The sequence below is a fragment of the Danaus plexippus genome, chromosome 24 (assembly GCF_018135715.1).
Source record: "Danaus plexippus chromosome 24, MEX_DaPlex, whole genome shotgun sequence".
NCBI classification, from domain to species: Eukaryota; Metazoa; Arthropoda; class Insecta; order Lepidoptera; family Nymphalidae; genus Danaus; species Danaus plexippus.
Genome location: NC_083552.1, coordinates 965045 through 981162, shown reverse-complemented (window position 1 = coordinate 981162; position 16118 = coordinate 965045). Strand labels below are relative to the sequence as shown.

Sequence of the window (16118 nt, the reverse complement as noted above, 5' to 3'; positions counted from 1 at the left end):
GTTATTGGCCCCGGCTTCGTTCGGAAATGTTCTAAAAAAACTATTCTTTAATTCATATCTTATTCCAATAAAAATGTATTACCCTCGAGGAATATAAAAAAAATGTAAGTATAATTTAAAAAAAATAAAAATACCTTTCCTGTCATAATCATTGAAATTTATGCAATAAAAAGGATACAAAAAAATATAAATTCTATATGAAAGGTTTTAAATATTAAGTAGTTTTCGATAAAATTATTAAATTAACGAGCAATAATATTCTGAAAGTTATGAAGACAATTGTTTGTAATTAGAAATAATATTGAAAATATCTTCCATGTCATCAAGAATGGTCACGTACGAATTACCATTCGCTATATAGCTATATATATATATATATATATAATTTAATATGTTTACTGTCTTGAATAACAATAAGATGTTAATAAAGATTAGTAAATAATAAAGGTTTGTTACATACAAGTCCTAGAAGTCACGTACGAAGTACATATGCGAATGCTATAACGTAACTCAATACTATACTGTCTTTATATAAAAAGTAAGGAATATTTACAAGTAACGACTATGTTATATCATTATATAGATTTATTTTGATATATGTATATAATAGAAAAATGTAGTTATATGTATTTTTTTTGTTATCCAATTAATAAGAAATATATTTATATATAGTTCCAGGATAGCGATTCTAGAAGGTTTTGGTACGTTAAGACTGTACTAGGTAAAGTTGGTCGAGATAAAACTGTCTTTCGTGTCATGTCCGTGATCACGGTTGCTGTAAACTTTAAGGGACCGAAACGTCGGGACTATTTAGATGAAAAAATAATATAAAACGCGTATGTAGTATCACGATAATATTAGTTAAATTTAAAGCTAGTAAAATTATCAGCTAGTGACTTAAACTTAGTTAATCGTCACCACATAGAATGATTACGAGATATTCTTACCTGTGTATATCATACAACGAGCATTTCTTTATACGTTTTAATGTTACGTTTATAAATTTTATAGCTTTCTGAACTTTGTGCTTTATCTGGTCCAGATAATATATATATCAGTTCCACAGTCCATCTCGAGATATCTGTGTCACGCCACGAGAGTTTAAACACCCCTCGAGATTGGAGATATGGGATTTTGAATCAGCTGTCTATTGGTCTTAAAATATAACATATGTATACAGATCACGTTTATTAAAATCTCTAATAACTATATCATAGTTTAAACAAATGCCATAAAATATTCTTTTAGTTATTTAAATCTATACTCGACACTTAAATAACATTTTTTTTAGCCAACTGTTTTCAATTAAATAACCAAGTAAGGAAAAACAAATGACGTCACTGTTAGCACAGATAACGTATGGCATTTTATAAAAAGGTTCTAATTTATAGTCTGCTTAAATAGTATAGTAATATTAATTTATTTATCTCAACCAACCAATCATTCGTACATATATTTTTGAGTGTACTATAAGTTATATGATGTTTTTTTTTTTACTAATCGATTTTACTCAACGTTTTTGACGTTCAAAATACTATCGGTTTAAACGTAATAGTTTAATGTTTTCGATCGTGTGTGTGTTGCATCTAGAATAAAGAAATGTACAAATCGTCGGCGTTAGACCACGAGTGGACTAACTGAGAGACTTTCATCTCGCCTGCCCATGATACGTTATAGGTAATGAATGGGACTAGTTTAAGTTTTGCAATGATAATGAAATTAATAATTTTATAAAGACGATATATTTACTAAGTATTTGATAAGTGTTCGGGACGTATGGAAAGCTATTACGCCTATCACAAGTATTCAACGTCTGATGTCATTAAAAGTTCTTGTACTCATACAGTAACTACGTGAAAAGATTTATGAATGAAAAAAACGTTAAAAGCTTCGTATGCACGTAACTATGAAAACGTAACTATGCTGAGCATACTGAATTCAGGTCTGGCATAAATAAACTATTATGTTATCTACATAATAAATAAATATATAAATTTAATCATATCATCATCAATCATATTATAAATTTTGATATTTTTTTTTTTATATTTACGTTAAATAATAATCTATTTAAAAAAATCATTAATAATACATAGTAATTATACATATAAGGTAAGCTATTCCTATATTTTACTCTGAATTATGCTACAAATGTAATCAATTAGTATATATATCTATTATACGAAAATATTACGTAACTCGAAAACTATTACTAGACGTATAACAGTCAAATCTCTCTACAACCTATTAAAAGACTTGGGTCTGTCCAGAACTCAGGTCATTCTTAGAACGTACTTCGTGTTCAGCCCTAGTAGGTTCGTTTGTAATTTGGTTAGGTAGAGAGAGGAGCTTGGACGATGGTGGTGAGCGTTGCACGAGCTTTAGAACCATTAAACCTACACCTGGGTCGCAAGTCCCAAGCACTGTTGAAGCTCCTCTCCCTGCAACGCGATGGATCCGACACGCGCGGTGAATCCATGGACTGTTTATAAGTTTCGTCTATTTATAACAAACGTCACCTTAGAGAGGACTGAGCATTATTTAACGTAAATACTGATGATATTCAAGAAGTATATATATAGATTTAATATATTTTTATTGTTAATTTATATCTACCCTTATTTATTACAGGTAGTATTTATTTTATATTACGCAATAAACAGTCCCCTGATACGTTATTTGTGACTACGTGGATCGATTTTCTAATTAGACGTGTAGTGATAAGAGGCTGTAACAGATAACAGCCTTTATATAAGGCTGATATTTCTACTTAATGGTAGGTATATTCAACTAATATCGTTGCTGTATTTTTGTACGTAATTATGTTTTTGAATGGAGAATAATAAATGTTTATTCTTCTAATATAAATTATTTTTAAATTCAGTCAGTTAGTACTACGTAGAAAGAAATGTGAGAACAATCATATCTATGGGGTTTTCCAATAGGGACGCTTGAACTTTGACAGCTGATTGCGGCCATGTTGTTTGAGTGACAGCTGTCAAATGTAGTGTGTTATATTTATTTCGTCCTCCCAAACCACCATGGCAGGTTACAGTGTCGAGCAGCACGTGCAAATCATAAAATTGTTTTATGAAAATGGGTCTTCAGTTCGAGCAACGTTCCGCGCACTTCGCCCGTTTTACGGTCGCGATGATCGTCCTGCCGAGTCGACTATCCGTCGATTGGTGGACAAATTCGAGTCAACCGGGTCAGTTAACAATCAGCCGGTTCCCGTGCGTCAACGTAACGCGAGATCTGCCGAGAATATCGCCGCTGTGCGCGACAGTGTCCTCGAAAACCCGCGGCAGTCAATTCCGCGTCGCGCACAGGAACTCGGCCTTTCGCAGACGACAACTTGGCGAATTTTGCGTTGTGACTTGAGCCTGCACCCGTACAAGATCCAGCTGACCCAAGAGCTCAAGGTTAATGACCATAGACAGCGCCGTGTGTTCGCTGACTGGGCATTAGAGCAGTTGGAAGTTGACGCCGATTTTGGCAAAAAAATCATCTTCAGCGACGAGGCGCATTTTTGGATGAATGGCTATGTCAACAAGCAAAATTGCCGTATTTGGGACGAAACCAATCCACACGAGGTTCACCAAGTGGCAATGCACCCGCAGAAAGTGACTGTTTGGTGCGGATTTTGGGCCGGAGGCGTGATTGGTCCGTATTTTTTCGAAAACGATAATGGTGTGGCCGTCACCGTCAATGGTGAGCGATACCGGTCGATGATAACCAACTTCTTTTGGCCTGAAATCGAGAATATGGATCTGGACAACATGTGGTTTCAACAGGACGGCGCTACGTGCCACACAGCACACGCTACGATGGAAGTTCTGCACGAGCAATTTCTGGACATGGTCATCTCGCGCGGAGGCGACGTGAACTGGCCACCGAGATCGTGCGATTTGACCCCGCTGGACTTTTTCTTGTGGGGTTTTCTTAAGTCGCAGGTCTATGCCAACAAGCCGCAAACCACCGATGCCCTCAAAGTCAACATACGCCACGCCATCGATCAAATACAGCCCGATTTGTGCGCCAGAGTCATCGAAAATTGGACCTTTCGTGTGCGCGCCACCAACCGAAGCCGTGGCGGTCATTTGAATGATATCATATTCCATACATAATGGGGTCGATAGACCTTCCAAATAAAAAAAAAATTTCGCAAATATCTTACCTACATGTATTTTTTTTTGCATTTCAAAGATCAAGCGCCCTTAATGGAAAACCCTATATCTGTCAAAAAAAAAAAAAATTATCATGTGAATAAGATAAATAAAAATTGTTTATTTGTATATATACTTATATATAAATGTAGTAATCGACATGAAAATTCGTATATAAGAAAAAAAATATATATATTTTTATTTCATAATTTATCAAAGCACAAAATAAAGTTTTCGTAATCACGAAACAGTAAAATAGACACAACCAATAATCGTTACAAGCTTTCATCTCGAGAAGGAAATCAATGAGTGATAGCGTCTGTTTTATAAATGGTAAGCAATGAACCTATATATACAGCCGACAGCATTTGCCTCTTTATGGCGTACTCTAAATGCATACTAAATTAGTTTCATCAGAACCTTACCATAAGTTTCCATACCAATACTACATACGCGACGTTCACAGTTTTCACAAACGTTGATGGTAATCTGCGTGTTTGTCAATCGGAACGTAAATCAGTATATATCAGGTTGAATTCAAACAGCTTGGATATTTATATTAAATCATGAAGAAAAACGTGATAGTAAAAAGATAAAAAGACAAAATTATTTTACATGAATCTTTATTAATATTCTTGAGAACTTGGACTTTTTTTAATATTTCTTTTATTAAAAGGTTTTATTATGTTAATTTATACGTTCATGATAACGTGTACGTTATGGAACGTAACTTACTGTTTGTTAATCGATTACGGACTGAAAGGCTGGCTCGATTTTGATAAAATTTGGTACGGAAATAGACAACACTTTAGACAAGGTATAGTTTTTTTTTGTTTAATTCTACGTCGGAGAACATCTATGGATATAGTATATATATTTTAAAGAACCAGACTGCAGGTGTATGCATTTCCTCGAATCGTAGATGAAAATTAATATAAAAAAAATCTAACAAATATTACATTAAAAAGGGTTTTAAAATTATAATATAAGTATACAAATAATTGCATTAATAATAGGTACGAAATTATAATGATTCCAAAAATTCAGATGGACTCATGTTAAAAGTTAAGTACAATATTTATATCGATTACTGATAAAAATACAAATAACTCAGAGCACTTCTATAAATCAGTGCCATATACTCTTGCGAGTGCATTACACTTTACCACTACCACGCATCCTGTTGTAATACGACATGCGATAGGTGGCCAAAAAAAAAAATCAAGACAATGTTATAAATATATATTATAATTCTAATTAAATTGAATCATATAGTGAAGGTTACAATTTAACTTATATTTTCTTATGAACAAGTGCTTGTTATATATACATATTTATATATTTTATATTATCATATTCATGAGATAGAAATGCTGGCATTAATACCACTAAGCACTAGACATCTTTTAATTATAGTGGTATTATAATAATAAATCCTAGCGCACACGAGCTCATGCTATTTTATAATGGATAAGTGAACAGTTCTGATGTATACGTATATATAACTTTTTTTTTTTAAATCAGGATTATATATACTGGCTTTAAATTACTCGTCGTTTCCGAAAGACGTAGATAACAAAACTCCAAAGAGGTTGTAATCGTCAAATCGATAATATCAATAAAGTGTGAAAGTTTAAATATTCTAATAAATTTAACAGCTGAAGTTTTTAAAATGGAAATGTCTATTCGTTTAACGAACGTTACTATTATATTGAAACGTAAAGACGGAAAGTCTTTATGTAAATGGATTTAATTAAAAAAGTAATATGTAAATGGATTTAATTAAAAATTCTCAGTTAAATAACAATAGCATAAGGGATAGATATTTCTATGTATACCTTACTAGCATTATAAAGCTGATATTTTCTGAGGATGTATGGGTTATGGATCGTTTTGTGTTTGTTACTCTTTCATTCAAAAACCGCTTAAAGAATTTTGATAAGACTTTGCAGTAAAGTAGCTTAGACATCAGAATAAGATATAGGCTATCATTTATCCCGAAATTACGTCGTTTTTAGGATCAAGGCGTAAGTGTAGCTCGTGTATAAATTCAGATCACACAGATTATAGATGTCGCTGCTGGAAGCTCATTATATCTTTAGTCTAGACCCACTGAATTTTTTACTCTGTGCCTAATCTAAGATTTACACTGACAAAGTCACGGTCAAAAATTATTAATTGATAAACAAAACCTATGAAAGTTACAAGTTAATTATAATTTAATATATCATAAACGTTATTCTTGCAAAATAAAGAAATTAAATTGACTGTCTGTGTATCAATATGAAGTTCTAGTCACGATCAGACAAAGCTTTTAATACAGAGAATTCATGCTGAGAGCGTAGCGAGTGTTATAATACATAAAGCTGTTACATCAAGATAAAACTCAGTAAATATGTCTGAAACATAAATAAGAGTTTTTAAAAAACTAATAGGATATTGATTTTTGCTTTCGAAATTCTTTTAAAAAGTGATAATTTTAATTTTTTTTAATTTATACGTTTTTTATATAATATTTTGAAATTGAGCAAATTGTGTACGTAGTTTTAACTTCGTATGAAAAATTTAATGTATATATATATATATATATAATCGGTATGCATAGCTTAAAATAAAATGTAACCACTGTTATAACAGAAAATAAAATCAATTAAAAATAATCAAATAAAAAAAGAATTATTTTTTTTCCAAATTGTGAAAGTTCAATGCACTACACCCACGAGATCAGATGCGATCTTTTGTATAAACAAAGATCTGCTAGAGGTCAATCTATACACGCGACGCAGTGATTATTTCGCATTATACTTTCATTAAAAATCTTTCTCAAACATCAGTTCATCAAACTTTTATAACTTCCCATTGTTTGAGATATTAATAAAGATTTCGTTCGCGCAAGAAAACATACAAAACAAGACATTAACATTAAAAGAGAAAATTATCTCAAACCTTTAATAACTTTATAATGAATGAAGATATCGTCATAATTTTCTGGCAGAAATCGTGCGTATGGGAAATTGTATTGTAGTCTATTTAGTGGTTTTTTCGTGATGAAAGTACTATTTTAGTCATCTCACATTTCAATCATACTCCTATTAAACATATTAATTCAGTATGCTTTTTTACGTTCACATAATCACGCTACACACAAACCGTTTCACGTTTCTAGTTAAATAATCTACGTAAATGCTGAAATGCGAGAAGATTCATGAGCGGAAAACTTTTAACTCTCCGTTTTTAGTGCGGATGTCAACTTGGACTAAGCATTCTGTATTGCACATTCATACAATGTATGTCTCGATTTGGTTATCGATGGCATATCATTTTTCTAATTATATATAAAACCATAAAATAAAAAAAAATCCGTCGCTAATCTGTCTGCTCGAAAATAAAATTTTGAGACGGCAAATATAGCAAAATAAAAGAAATCTTCGAACAAGAGAAAGACAAAACAAAAATTTATATATACGTGATATACGTGTTACGTATGTATTTTATATCGATCACTATTTTATATAAAGTAAAATTTTGCGGCTAAGGGAATAAACTGTGAGAATTGACGTATACCGTAGTTAGTAATTACTATGTTATATAAGACAAAACTCCTCAGCGTTCCATGCATTCACAGTACGGGTGCCGGGTCCATCGCGTTGCAAGGAGAGGGGCTTTAACAGTGCCTGGGACTTACGACCCGGGTATAGGTTTAAGGGTCCCAATCTAACGCGCGTTGAACGCTCACCTCCATCGTCCAAGCTCCTCTATCTAGCTAACCAAATTTGAAAAGAACCTACTAGGGCTGCCTTCGAAGTACGTTCCAAGAATGAATTGATGTGGGTTCTGGACAGGCCCAAGTCTTTTAATAGGTTGTAGAGAGATTTAGCTGTTATACTTCTCGCCCGCACTTCTACCGTGTACAAATTTTAGACGAACCTATAAGTATAGTATAAGTACACCTCGTCTGCCCGTGATCACGGTTGCTGCAAAGTAACCGAAACGTCGAGATTATGTAGTTTTTAAATAATAAAATCCGCGTAGTAAATCCGAATAATATTAGTTTCATCTATAAGTATAGTTGAGTTCGTAAGTGAGCTCGTAATACTTATTGACCTTGATAATAAAAATTAATAATTTTATTTTATGCGAAATTTTACTATAATTAGTCGGAGTAGTTTCAAAAGCAAAACACGTTAAATTGATGGTCTAAGCTGCGAATATCAAGAGGAGTCGCGTGTAAAATCTAGTTATATAAAAGTAAAGTTAAAGGTTAACTTAAGGAGGGCGCCGTCGGGACCCGTCTGAAGGCTTTATCGCAATCGATGTATAATACGAGTAGAAAATCAAATATTAAACCTATCAGTGCCCGTCAGGTCATACAGACATACACTGTATACAAACGAAACAAATTTTATTAAACCATATCAGAGATATTAAATATGTGAAAAATTATAGAACACTCGCTTCTAATAATAACTAGACATAATAATATAAGCCACAAAATATCATTATTATTTTTTTACAAATTTAAATAATATTCAAGAGCACTTACGCGTGGCTACGTTTTATAAACAAGGGACCCCGAATTATGACTATATTTAAATTAAACTGTAAGTTTGAATGTGTTAAATATTTACTGAAGCAGAGCCGGGTTTACTTTTTGTTTGTTTTGGAACACTTACTTTCACGATTATCTCGCGAAAGCGTGTATTTATTATGTCATAATGAAATGAAAAATTTATTTACAATAATGACGTAATAATATAACAGAAAATTGTGTGAGCCGTTAGCATTACATATAAAAGTGAAGCGAAGTATGTACATCTAATAAATTAAAATATAAAATTAATGTTTTCCGCTCAATTTGCTTCAAAACATTTAGAACCGAGATGAATTTATTGATCGTGAAGGCTGGGTGGATGCTTTAAATATTCTACTAAATCTTATCGTTTGAGTTTCACTTTGGACTATTGAAAGAGACTTAATTTCATAATTTTTGCGTAAATATATAAATATATTAATAATATAAAGATATATATATATTTAGTTTTACAATACTTTTCATATTTACGAATGAACGTAACAAAGAAGTTTACGCGTCGTTCCATCCCGTCCCACTGATGACCTATTATATTTTAGATTCGTTTGTCGTAATTTATGACCATCATTCGTGTCCTGAATTAGAACACATCTGAATATAATGAACTCAGGGACAATTTTATGACAAAAATAACGTTTATACAAGAAAGACTCATAGTTTATAGTGACACATAATAATCAATACTTTATGCACTATTTTTATCTATCTTCACTATAATCAGATTACGGGTGACGATTTTTTTGTAGAGCAAAGCTTTTTTCGCTTACAACTTTACTTTTGCACCTTCGTGTGTTTTATATTATAATATAAGGCCGTAAAAGGTATGGATAGATATAAAGCAAACATAACATTACGACGTACATTGGTTATTTTTATTCTATATTTTCTCTTCATAATAACTTTTTTAAACGTACAATAAAATATATATATAAGTACTATACTTTTAGTGTAATGTATGTTGTCATCAGGTAAGAATGGCGGATCAAGTTCAAGTAACCGATGCCACGACGCCGGACGCCGAGGCGCCAGACACTGGCCAGGCCGCCGCCAAGCCACAGCCACGGAAACAGGCAAGGCCAAGAGGGAAGCCACAACCAGAGAAGCCTGAAAGAAGTCTGTTCTGTCTAGGGAAAAAGAATCCGATAAGAAAATTTTGCTATGACGTAATCGAATGGAAGTATCCTTTTTAAGATATTATTTATGACAGTGATTATTATCGTTTCCGTAATTTGTTATTTTCAATCCATTGACTCAATGATTGACTTAGGTAATATAATTGTTGAAGCACAAAATATAATCCAATTAAGAAGTCCTGTAAACAATCTACACGATAATACATTATTATATGTAGTTATAATTTGAAAAAAAAAAATACTCAAAATACACCTGCAATTCCTAATTTCCTAAACGAAACTCAGACCGTTCGAATATATGATATTGACAACGATATTCGCCAATTGCATAGCGCTGGCTGTCTTCACCCCCTACCCTGCAGGGGACACAAACAACACAAATCAAATATTGGTAAGCTATTACCCGATTTTAGTGCTGTCATTGCATCGACCCAACTCAGCCTTTACTGCCGTCATTTACAATTCAAGGTTATATATGATTTATAATAAATTTTACTATAATTTGATCACCAATAAAACTTGTTTGGAACGTCCTTTGCAAAGTGAATTTGCGTAATTGGTCGTTAATAATTTTTAGAATTTCTTTTTTTGTTTTTTTTGGGCACGATTTTATTAATATTTGTATTTGAATATACTTCCAATATAAAATCCCACCGCTGGTAACACGACTTCATTCAATTTATTTAAAAAATAATATTTTGAACGGTTTGGTACAATATACGTTTAACAATGAAATTCCCTCATAAAGAAGTTTGATCTTAGTTATATATTTGGCGACCATATATGGTTAATAATTGTCGATCAATACATGGAGACTTCCAAAATCATCAAACGAAGTCTGTCATACATGATTGACTCTTTGGGTTTCCTCAGGAAAAGGTGGAATGGATCTTTATGGCCATCTTCACCTGCGAGTGCGTGATGAAGATTATAGCTTACGGATTCCTGTTTCATCCTGGCGCCTATCTCAGGAATACTTGGAACAGTCTCGACTTCACTATTGTGACGATTGGGTGAGCACTGAGTTTATATTTACGTTGATGATATATTCGTGTCAAAAAAACTTTACAATACATTTTATCATTTAACGATGTCAAATATTATAAAGAATTTTTAATAAATAAGATTTTTACGATTCATCCGTACAATTAATGTTTAGGAAGACATCAACTAACAGAGACACGTTACGTCCAACCGAATATGTTTGTCCAAATTGTACCTTTTCAGAATATTTACACAAAACCTCCGTTAATGTGTAGCGAAATAGGTATATGTAATAAAAATATAAAATAACATAACAAAATGCCTTCATATGCCGAGAAGGTTGTAATTAAATAAAATTAACGTATTGAAAAATTTATGGAAAATCTATAATCCTTTGCGTTAAAGTTTAATGACATTAATTTAAACCTACCCGCTTGTAATGCATTCATTTACATTTAAACTACTAGATAAGAATCGCGTAATTCATTATGAACATTAAACGGACGTTTTGAAATTTATGATACTTTTAGCTTAGAAAATTGTAAACCAGCCAAATCGCGTGTAAATTGCTATTCAAAATTTTCATATAGAAATTAGTTCAGATATGTTATCGCTGCTGCGATCAAAAGCGAAGATATCGTATAAGTCCTCTCTCCCGCTCCGCTTATGGGTGTGAACAGCTCGTAACAATACACTCAAATGCTATCAGTGTTGAGGTATATTGTTACGTTTTAGGTCAAGGATAATGTTTCAAATAGGGGAATAACACTCATAGTTTTTAGTCCTTGGGCCAGTAACTGTATATTAAAGACAAACTGGTTTTGGCAACAATTGTGCTATAAATATAAAGGAATTGGGACTCGCTCAGAAATTACCTTTCATTGAGTCGATTTAATATCTGTAGATTAAATATTAAAATAATCGGTTCGTGCAAGGCCAACAAAAATACATGTATGAGTTTGAAATTTTGTTGCTAACTCTGACAACAGTAATTAAATGTCATCAACAGTAATAAATTTTGTCATAAGTAACATCGTGCGTTGTCAGCTATGGTACAATTTAATTTCCATTTTCAAATTAGGGCGTGAAAGTACATTTATAGTCTACGATATTTTCCGTAAAACTTCGAAGTCTCATGACGTCTCATGTTCATACATGCGGTGTTATTAAAAAATATTTTTAAAATTTTACGCTGCACGAAAATTGGCAAGCGGTTACCAAATCTAAGCTAATTACGGCTAGGAGTAGTTTATATCGGTGGTGATGACAAGGTTTGCCCCAAAAAAAACTATTGACCTTTTGGTATTCATGTATTTTAAGTGACTATAAAAGACACGCGATGGTCTGTGCAATACATGTGATCAACCTTTTCTATGAGAATTCAATCTGGTTATTCTCTTTGGCTGTTGTTTGTGTTTCATTTAAACTGACTTTTCAATAAAGACATGTGTAAAAAACTGTTCCAGAAGTTGTAAAATCTACCTACAATTTTATATTACTATTCATATTGTCACTATTTTTTTGGTAATAGAGACATTTTAGCAGTGATAAAGTTAGGTTACAAACGCTTTATGATTGAACATACCTTTGAAACTATAGTCTACATTCTCCCACATATTATTCATTCTCATAACATTTGTTTGTTCCACAGTATAGCCAGTCAGATACTTCAAAACATTTCAAAAGACCTATTCGATGTAAAAGCATTGAGAGCCTTTAGAGTGCTTCGTCCTCTGCGATTGGTTTCGGGAGTTCCAAGTACGTATCATATTCCTACATTATTATGATAAAATTTCCATTGAAATGAAAAGAAATAGATCGAATCTGTTGCTGTTGTCCCTCGCCCGATTTATAAATAATTTTTATAAGTTTATTACATACCTATATTCGTAAGGATCTTATAATGTTTTAGTGCTTTAGTTTGATAAATTATTTGAGTGTAATATTAGTAATGGGGGCTCAAATCCAGACTAATTCTAAATTTATTTGCAGGTCTTCAAATCGTGCTCAACTCAATATTGAAGGCGATGGTGCCATTATTCCACATCGCGTTCCTCGTGTTGTTCGTCATCATCATCTACGCTATCATAGGACTCGAGCTGTTCTCGGGTGTTTTGCATGACACCTGTTTTGACAACGTCACTAGTAAGTTAATTTATATTTGATGTCTGTGTTTATGTTGCATGCTTTACACTGATACTGCGGTAGTACCTTTTAGGTGATTGGTCTCAAAGTTAGAGAATCGATTCAATGTTGCAATGGCTGAAACAAAATAATGAATATTTCTATACCGTGGTCCTTTAAGGAAAAGCTTGAAACAAATGTGAGCTGCGGATATAAACAAACCATTATAGTACAGATTCTAGCATATCAATAATTCCGATAGTCACAAAATTATAAAATAAAATGAAAAATAAACCCAAAGTCCAGTTACATGTTACACAGCACAGTTCACTATACTGTATTGTAAAATATGCACAATCTTTTATCCAGAGAAGATGGTGGAAGAGCCAACTCCGTGCTCCAGAGACGCCGATGTTGGTAATCACTGTGAGGAGGGTCAGATCTGTCGTGACTATTGGCTTGGACCAAACTTCGGGATCACCAACTTCGACAACATCGGATACTCCATGCTGACGGTGTTCCAGTGCATCACACTCGAGGGCTGGACAGACATTATGTACGCCGTACGTAATGTGTTTATTTACATCAAAATTTTAGCTATCTTGAAGATTTGTTTAGTTTTCTTGTGCGTATATAAATAATGCTAAAAGCCGTTTTTTGTTTATTTCGTTCTGTCTTTTATATAAATTGTAGGTGTAAGACGGTATCTTATATTTAGATGTGGAAAAATGTTTTGACGTTAATGCTATTAAACGCACGAGTACAGAGACTTTAAATATTTGATACAACAAAACAATGAACAACGAAATCTACATTTTCTTGAAGCGGATGTTCCGTTTAACAACAATCTAAATCATTTTTATTTTGGACACTTGTTTGACTTTCATATTTTTTTCTTTATTAACATCTTAATGTATTTAATTCTGGTTTTTATGTGCGTTTGTTTTATTTCAGATAGCAGATGTAAAAGGCAACACGTGGGTGTGGATATATTTTGTGTCATTGGTTATTTTTGGAAATTTCTTTGTTATGAACCTTATTCTTGGTGTCTTATCTGGGTAAGATTTAGATATAACATATCTACTTCACAAGAAATGTAAAATAAACTAATTTCCGCATTATTTCTCCAGAGAATTCTCGAAGGAAAGAGAGAAGGCAAAAAATCGTGGAGATTTCCAGAAATCTCGTGAAAGGCAACAATTCGAAGAAGATCTGAAAGGATATTTGAACTGGATCACTGTTGCCGAGGAGTTGGACCTTGAGAATGATCAAGGACAGAAGGAGGAAGATCGAGACGCTCAAGGTAACGGCCAAGATTGATAGGCTCTTATAATATGTGCTTCTAAGAAACCAACTACAATTAAAATGTAAAGAAAGAATAAAGACTTAGGCGATAAGAGACTTTAATTATATGTCCATTAAAACACAAATTTGATCAATACATAATGTTTCCAGGAAACAAAAAGGAGCGCAGAAGTAATGATGGCTCCCAGAGTAACGTTAACGGAGACCCGCCAACCACAGTTTCTTGCAAGATATATTGCAGACGATTTGATAAGGTACTCTATAACTAGAACTTATAGTGACAGTACACGTTACATTTTTTTTGCGAAAGGCGCCAAGCTTTCTAAATATATTTGTATATGTTTTTTTTAATATGAACATCGTCTGGTTTTTATAAATCTCCGCATCAAAATCATGAACTAGTTATTTCCCATCAGGTGAACCGTCGTATGCGTCGCGCGTGTCGCAAGGCGGTCAAGTCCCAGACGTTCTACTGGGCTATCATCGTACTCGTCTTCCTGAACACTTTAGTGCTGGCCACAGAACACTACGGGTGATTTTAATCATAGTTTTTAGAAATCTATTCATACATTAAGTTTGTTGTCGCATACCTTTTTCTGCACTTTCTATATTTACTGAAAGAAGAATATTAATAGTTTCTTGTATATATTGAGTTCACAGCTTCCAGACTGTTATATATTTTAAATATTGATAATTATTATGTTTCAGTCAAGAACCCTGGCTAGATCACTTCCAGAATTATGCAAACGTGCTGTTTGTGGTCCTGTTTTCCACTGAGATGCTCGTCAAGATGTACGCTTTGGGATTTCAGGTATTCAAAAAAAAACAAAGATACTTCAGTAGGTATGACAAACGAAATTAAATTTAACATGTTCGTCGATGGACCGATGACATTGGTAAAGAGTGTCGCTACAAGTGTGAAGACGAATAATAATGGTCTAAAAGCGGTTTTTTCTGTTGGCCATGATATATATAACATAATATTCTGCTTATTTTAGACAATAATGTACGAATATTTCATGAGCGATATGTATTTTGCGCCCACAGGGCTACTTCGTGTCTCTCTTCAATCGATTCGACTGCTTCGTGATGGTGTGTTCTATTGTGGAGCTTGGCCTCACGTACACCAACAACATACCGCAGCTCGGTATCTCCGTGTTGCGATGCGTTCGGCTGCTGAGGGTCTTCAAGGTCACCAAGTATGTAAATAGGAACTTCATAAGAAGGTTGAGCGACAGAAGTAAATAATCCAACCTTTTCATTAGAAGTATAGAAAAATATATATTTTGTTTATTTACCCCATAAACTATTTAGTGACGTAGCTTATAGTGGGGATAAAAATTATTTCTAGATAGTTTTTTGAGCGTGGAATTTTATTGAACAATAGAATATAACGTATTTAAAAGATTTACCTTAAAACTATTGAGAAATAAACAGATTTGACGTGCATTAACAATTAATGTTATAGGATTAAAAGCTTTCTTCTGTAATATCTTCTCTGGGACGGCTAGAGTTACATATTTGAGTGGCATAATATATATTATGTATACATTAGGTATATACCTATATTATAATATTTCCAGGTATTGGCGATCTCTATCAAACCTCGTGGCGTCTCTTCTAAATTCGATCCAGTCAATTTTCTCTCTCCTCCTTCTCCTCTTCCTCTTCATCATGATATTTGCCCTCCTTGGCATGCAGGTATTCGGTGGAAGATTTGACTACGCAGCGGAAGAACAAAAAGAGAGACATAATTTTGACTCCTTCTGGCAGGCCGTGCTGACAATGTTTCAAGTATTTGGAATAACTAATTGA

General features: G+C 33.1%; 1 protein-coding gene across 6 annotated transcripts in view; it reads left to right on the top strand.

Annotated features, from left to right (window-relative positions):
- The window catches only part of LOC116776067 (muscle calcium channel subunit alpha-1-like), a 31395-nt gene that overhangs the window by 981 nt on the left and 14296 nt on the right, over positions 1–16118 (top strand). For 5 of the 6 annotated variants that reach the window (XR_009753094.1, XM_061524209.1, XM_061524211.1 and 2 more), the window contains exons 2-14: positions 9726–9934; positions 10176–10281; positions 10764–10903; positions 12526–12632; positions 12867–13019; positions 13368–13561; positions 13953–14056; positions 14129–14301; positions 14454–14557; positions 14720–14835; positions 15012–15114; positions 15351–15502; positions 15887–16097. Coding sequence is in view for 5 of the 6 variants with exons in the window: in XM_061524209.1 (XP_061380193.1) it covers positions 9732–9934; positions 10176–10281; positions 10764–10903; positions 12526–12632; positions 12867–13019; positions 13368–13561; positions 13953–14056; positions 14129–14301; positions 14454–14557; positions 14720–14835; positions 15012–15114; positions 15351–15502; positions 15887–16097 (1866 nt within the window). In the remaining variant the exon portion in view is untranslated. Of the gene's footprint in view, positions 1–9725; positions 9935–10175; positions 10282–10763; positions 10904–12525; positions 12633–12866; positions 13020–13367; positions 13562–13952; positions 14057–14128; positions 14302–14453; positions 14558–14719; positions 14836–15011; positions 15115–15350; positions 15503–15886; positions 16098–16118 lie in introns of those variants that run through there. The other variant, XM_061524212.1, reaches the window with a different exon arrangement.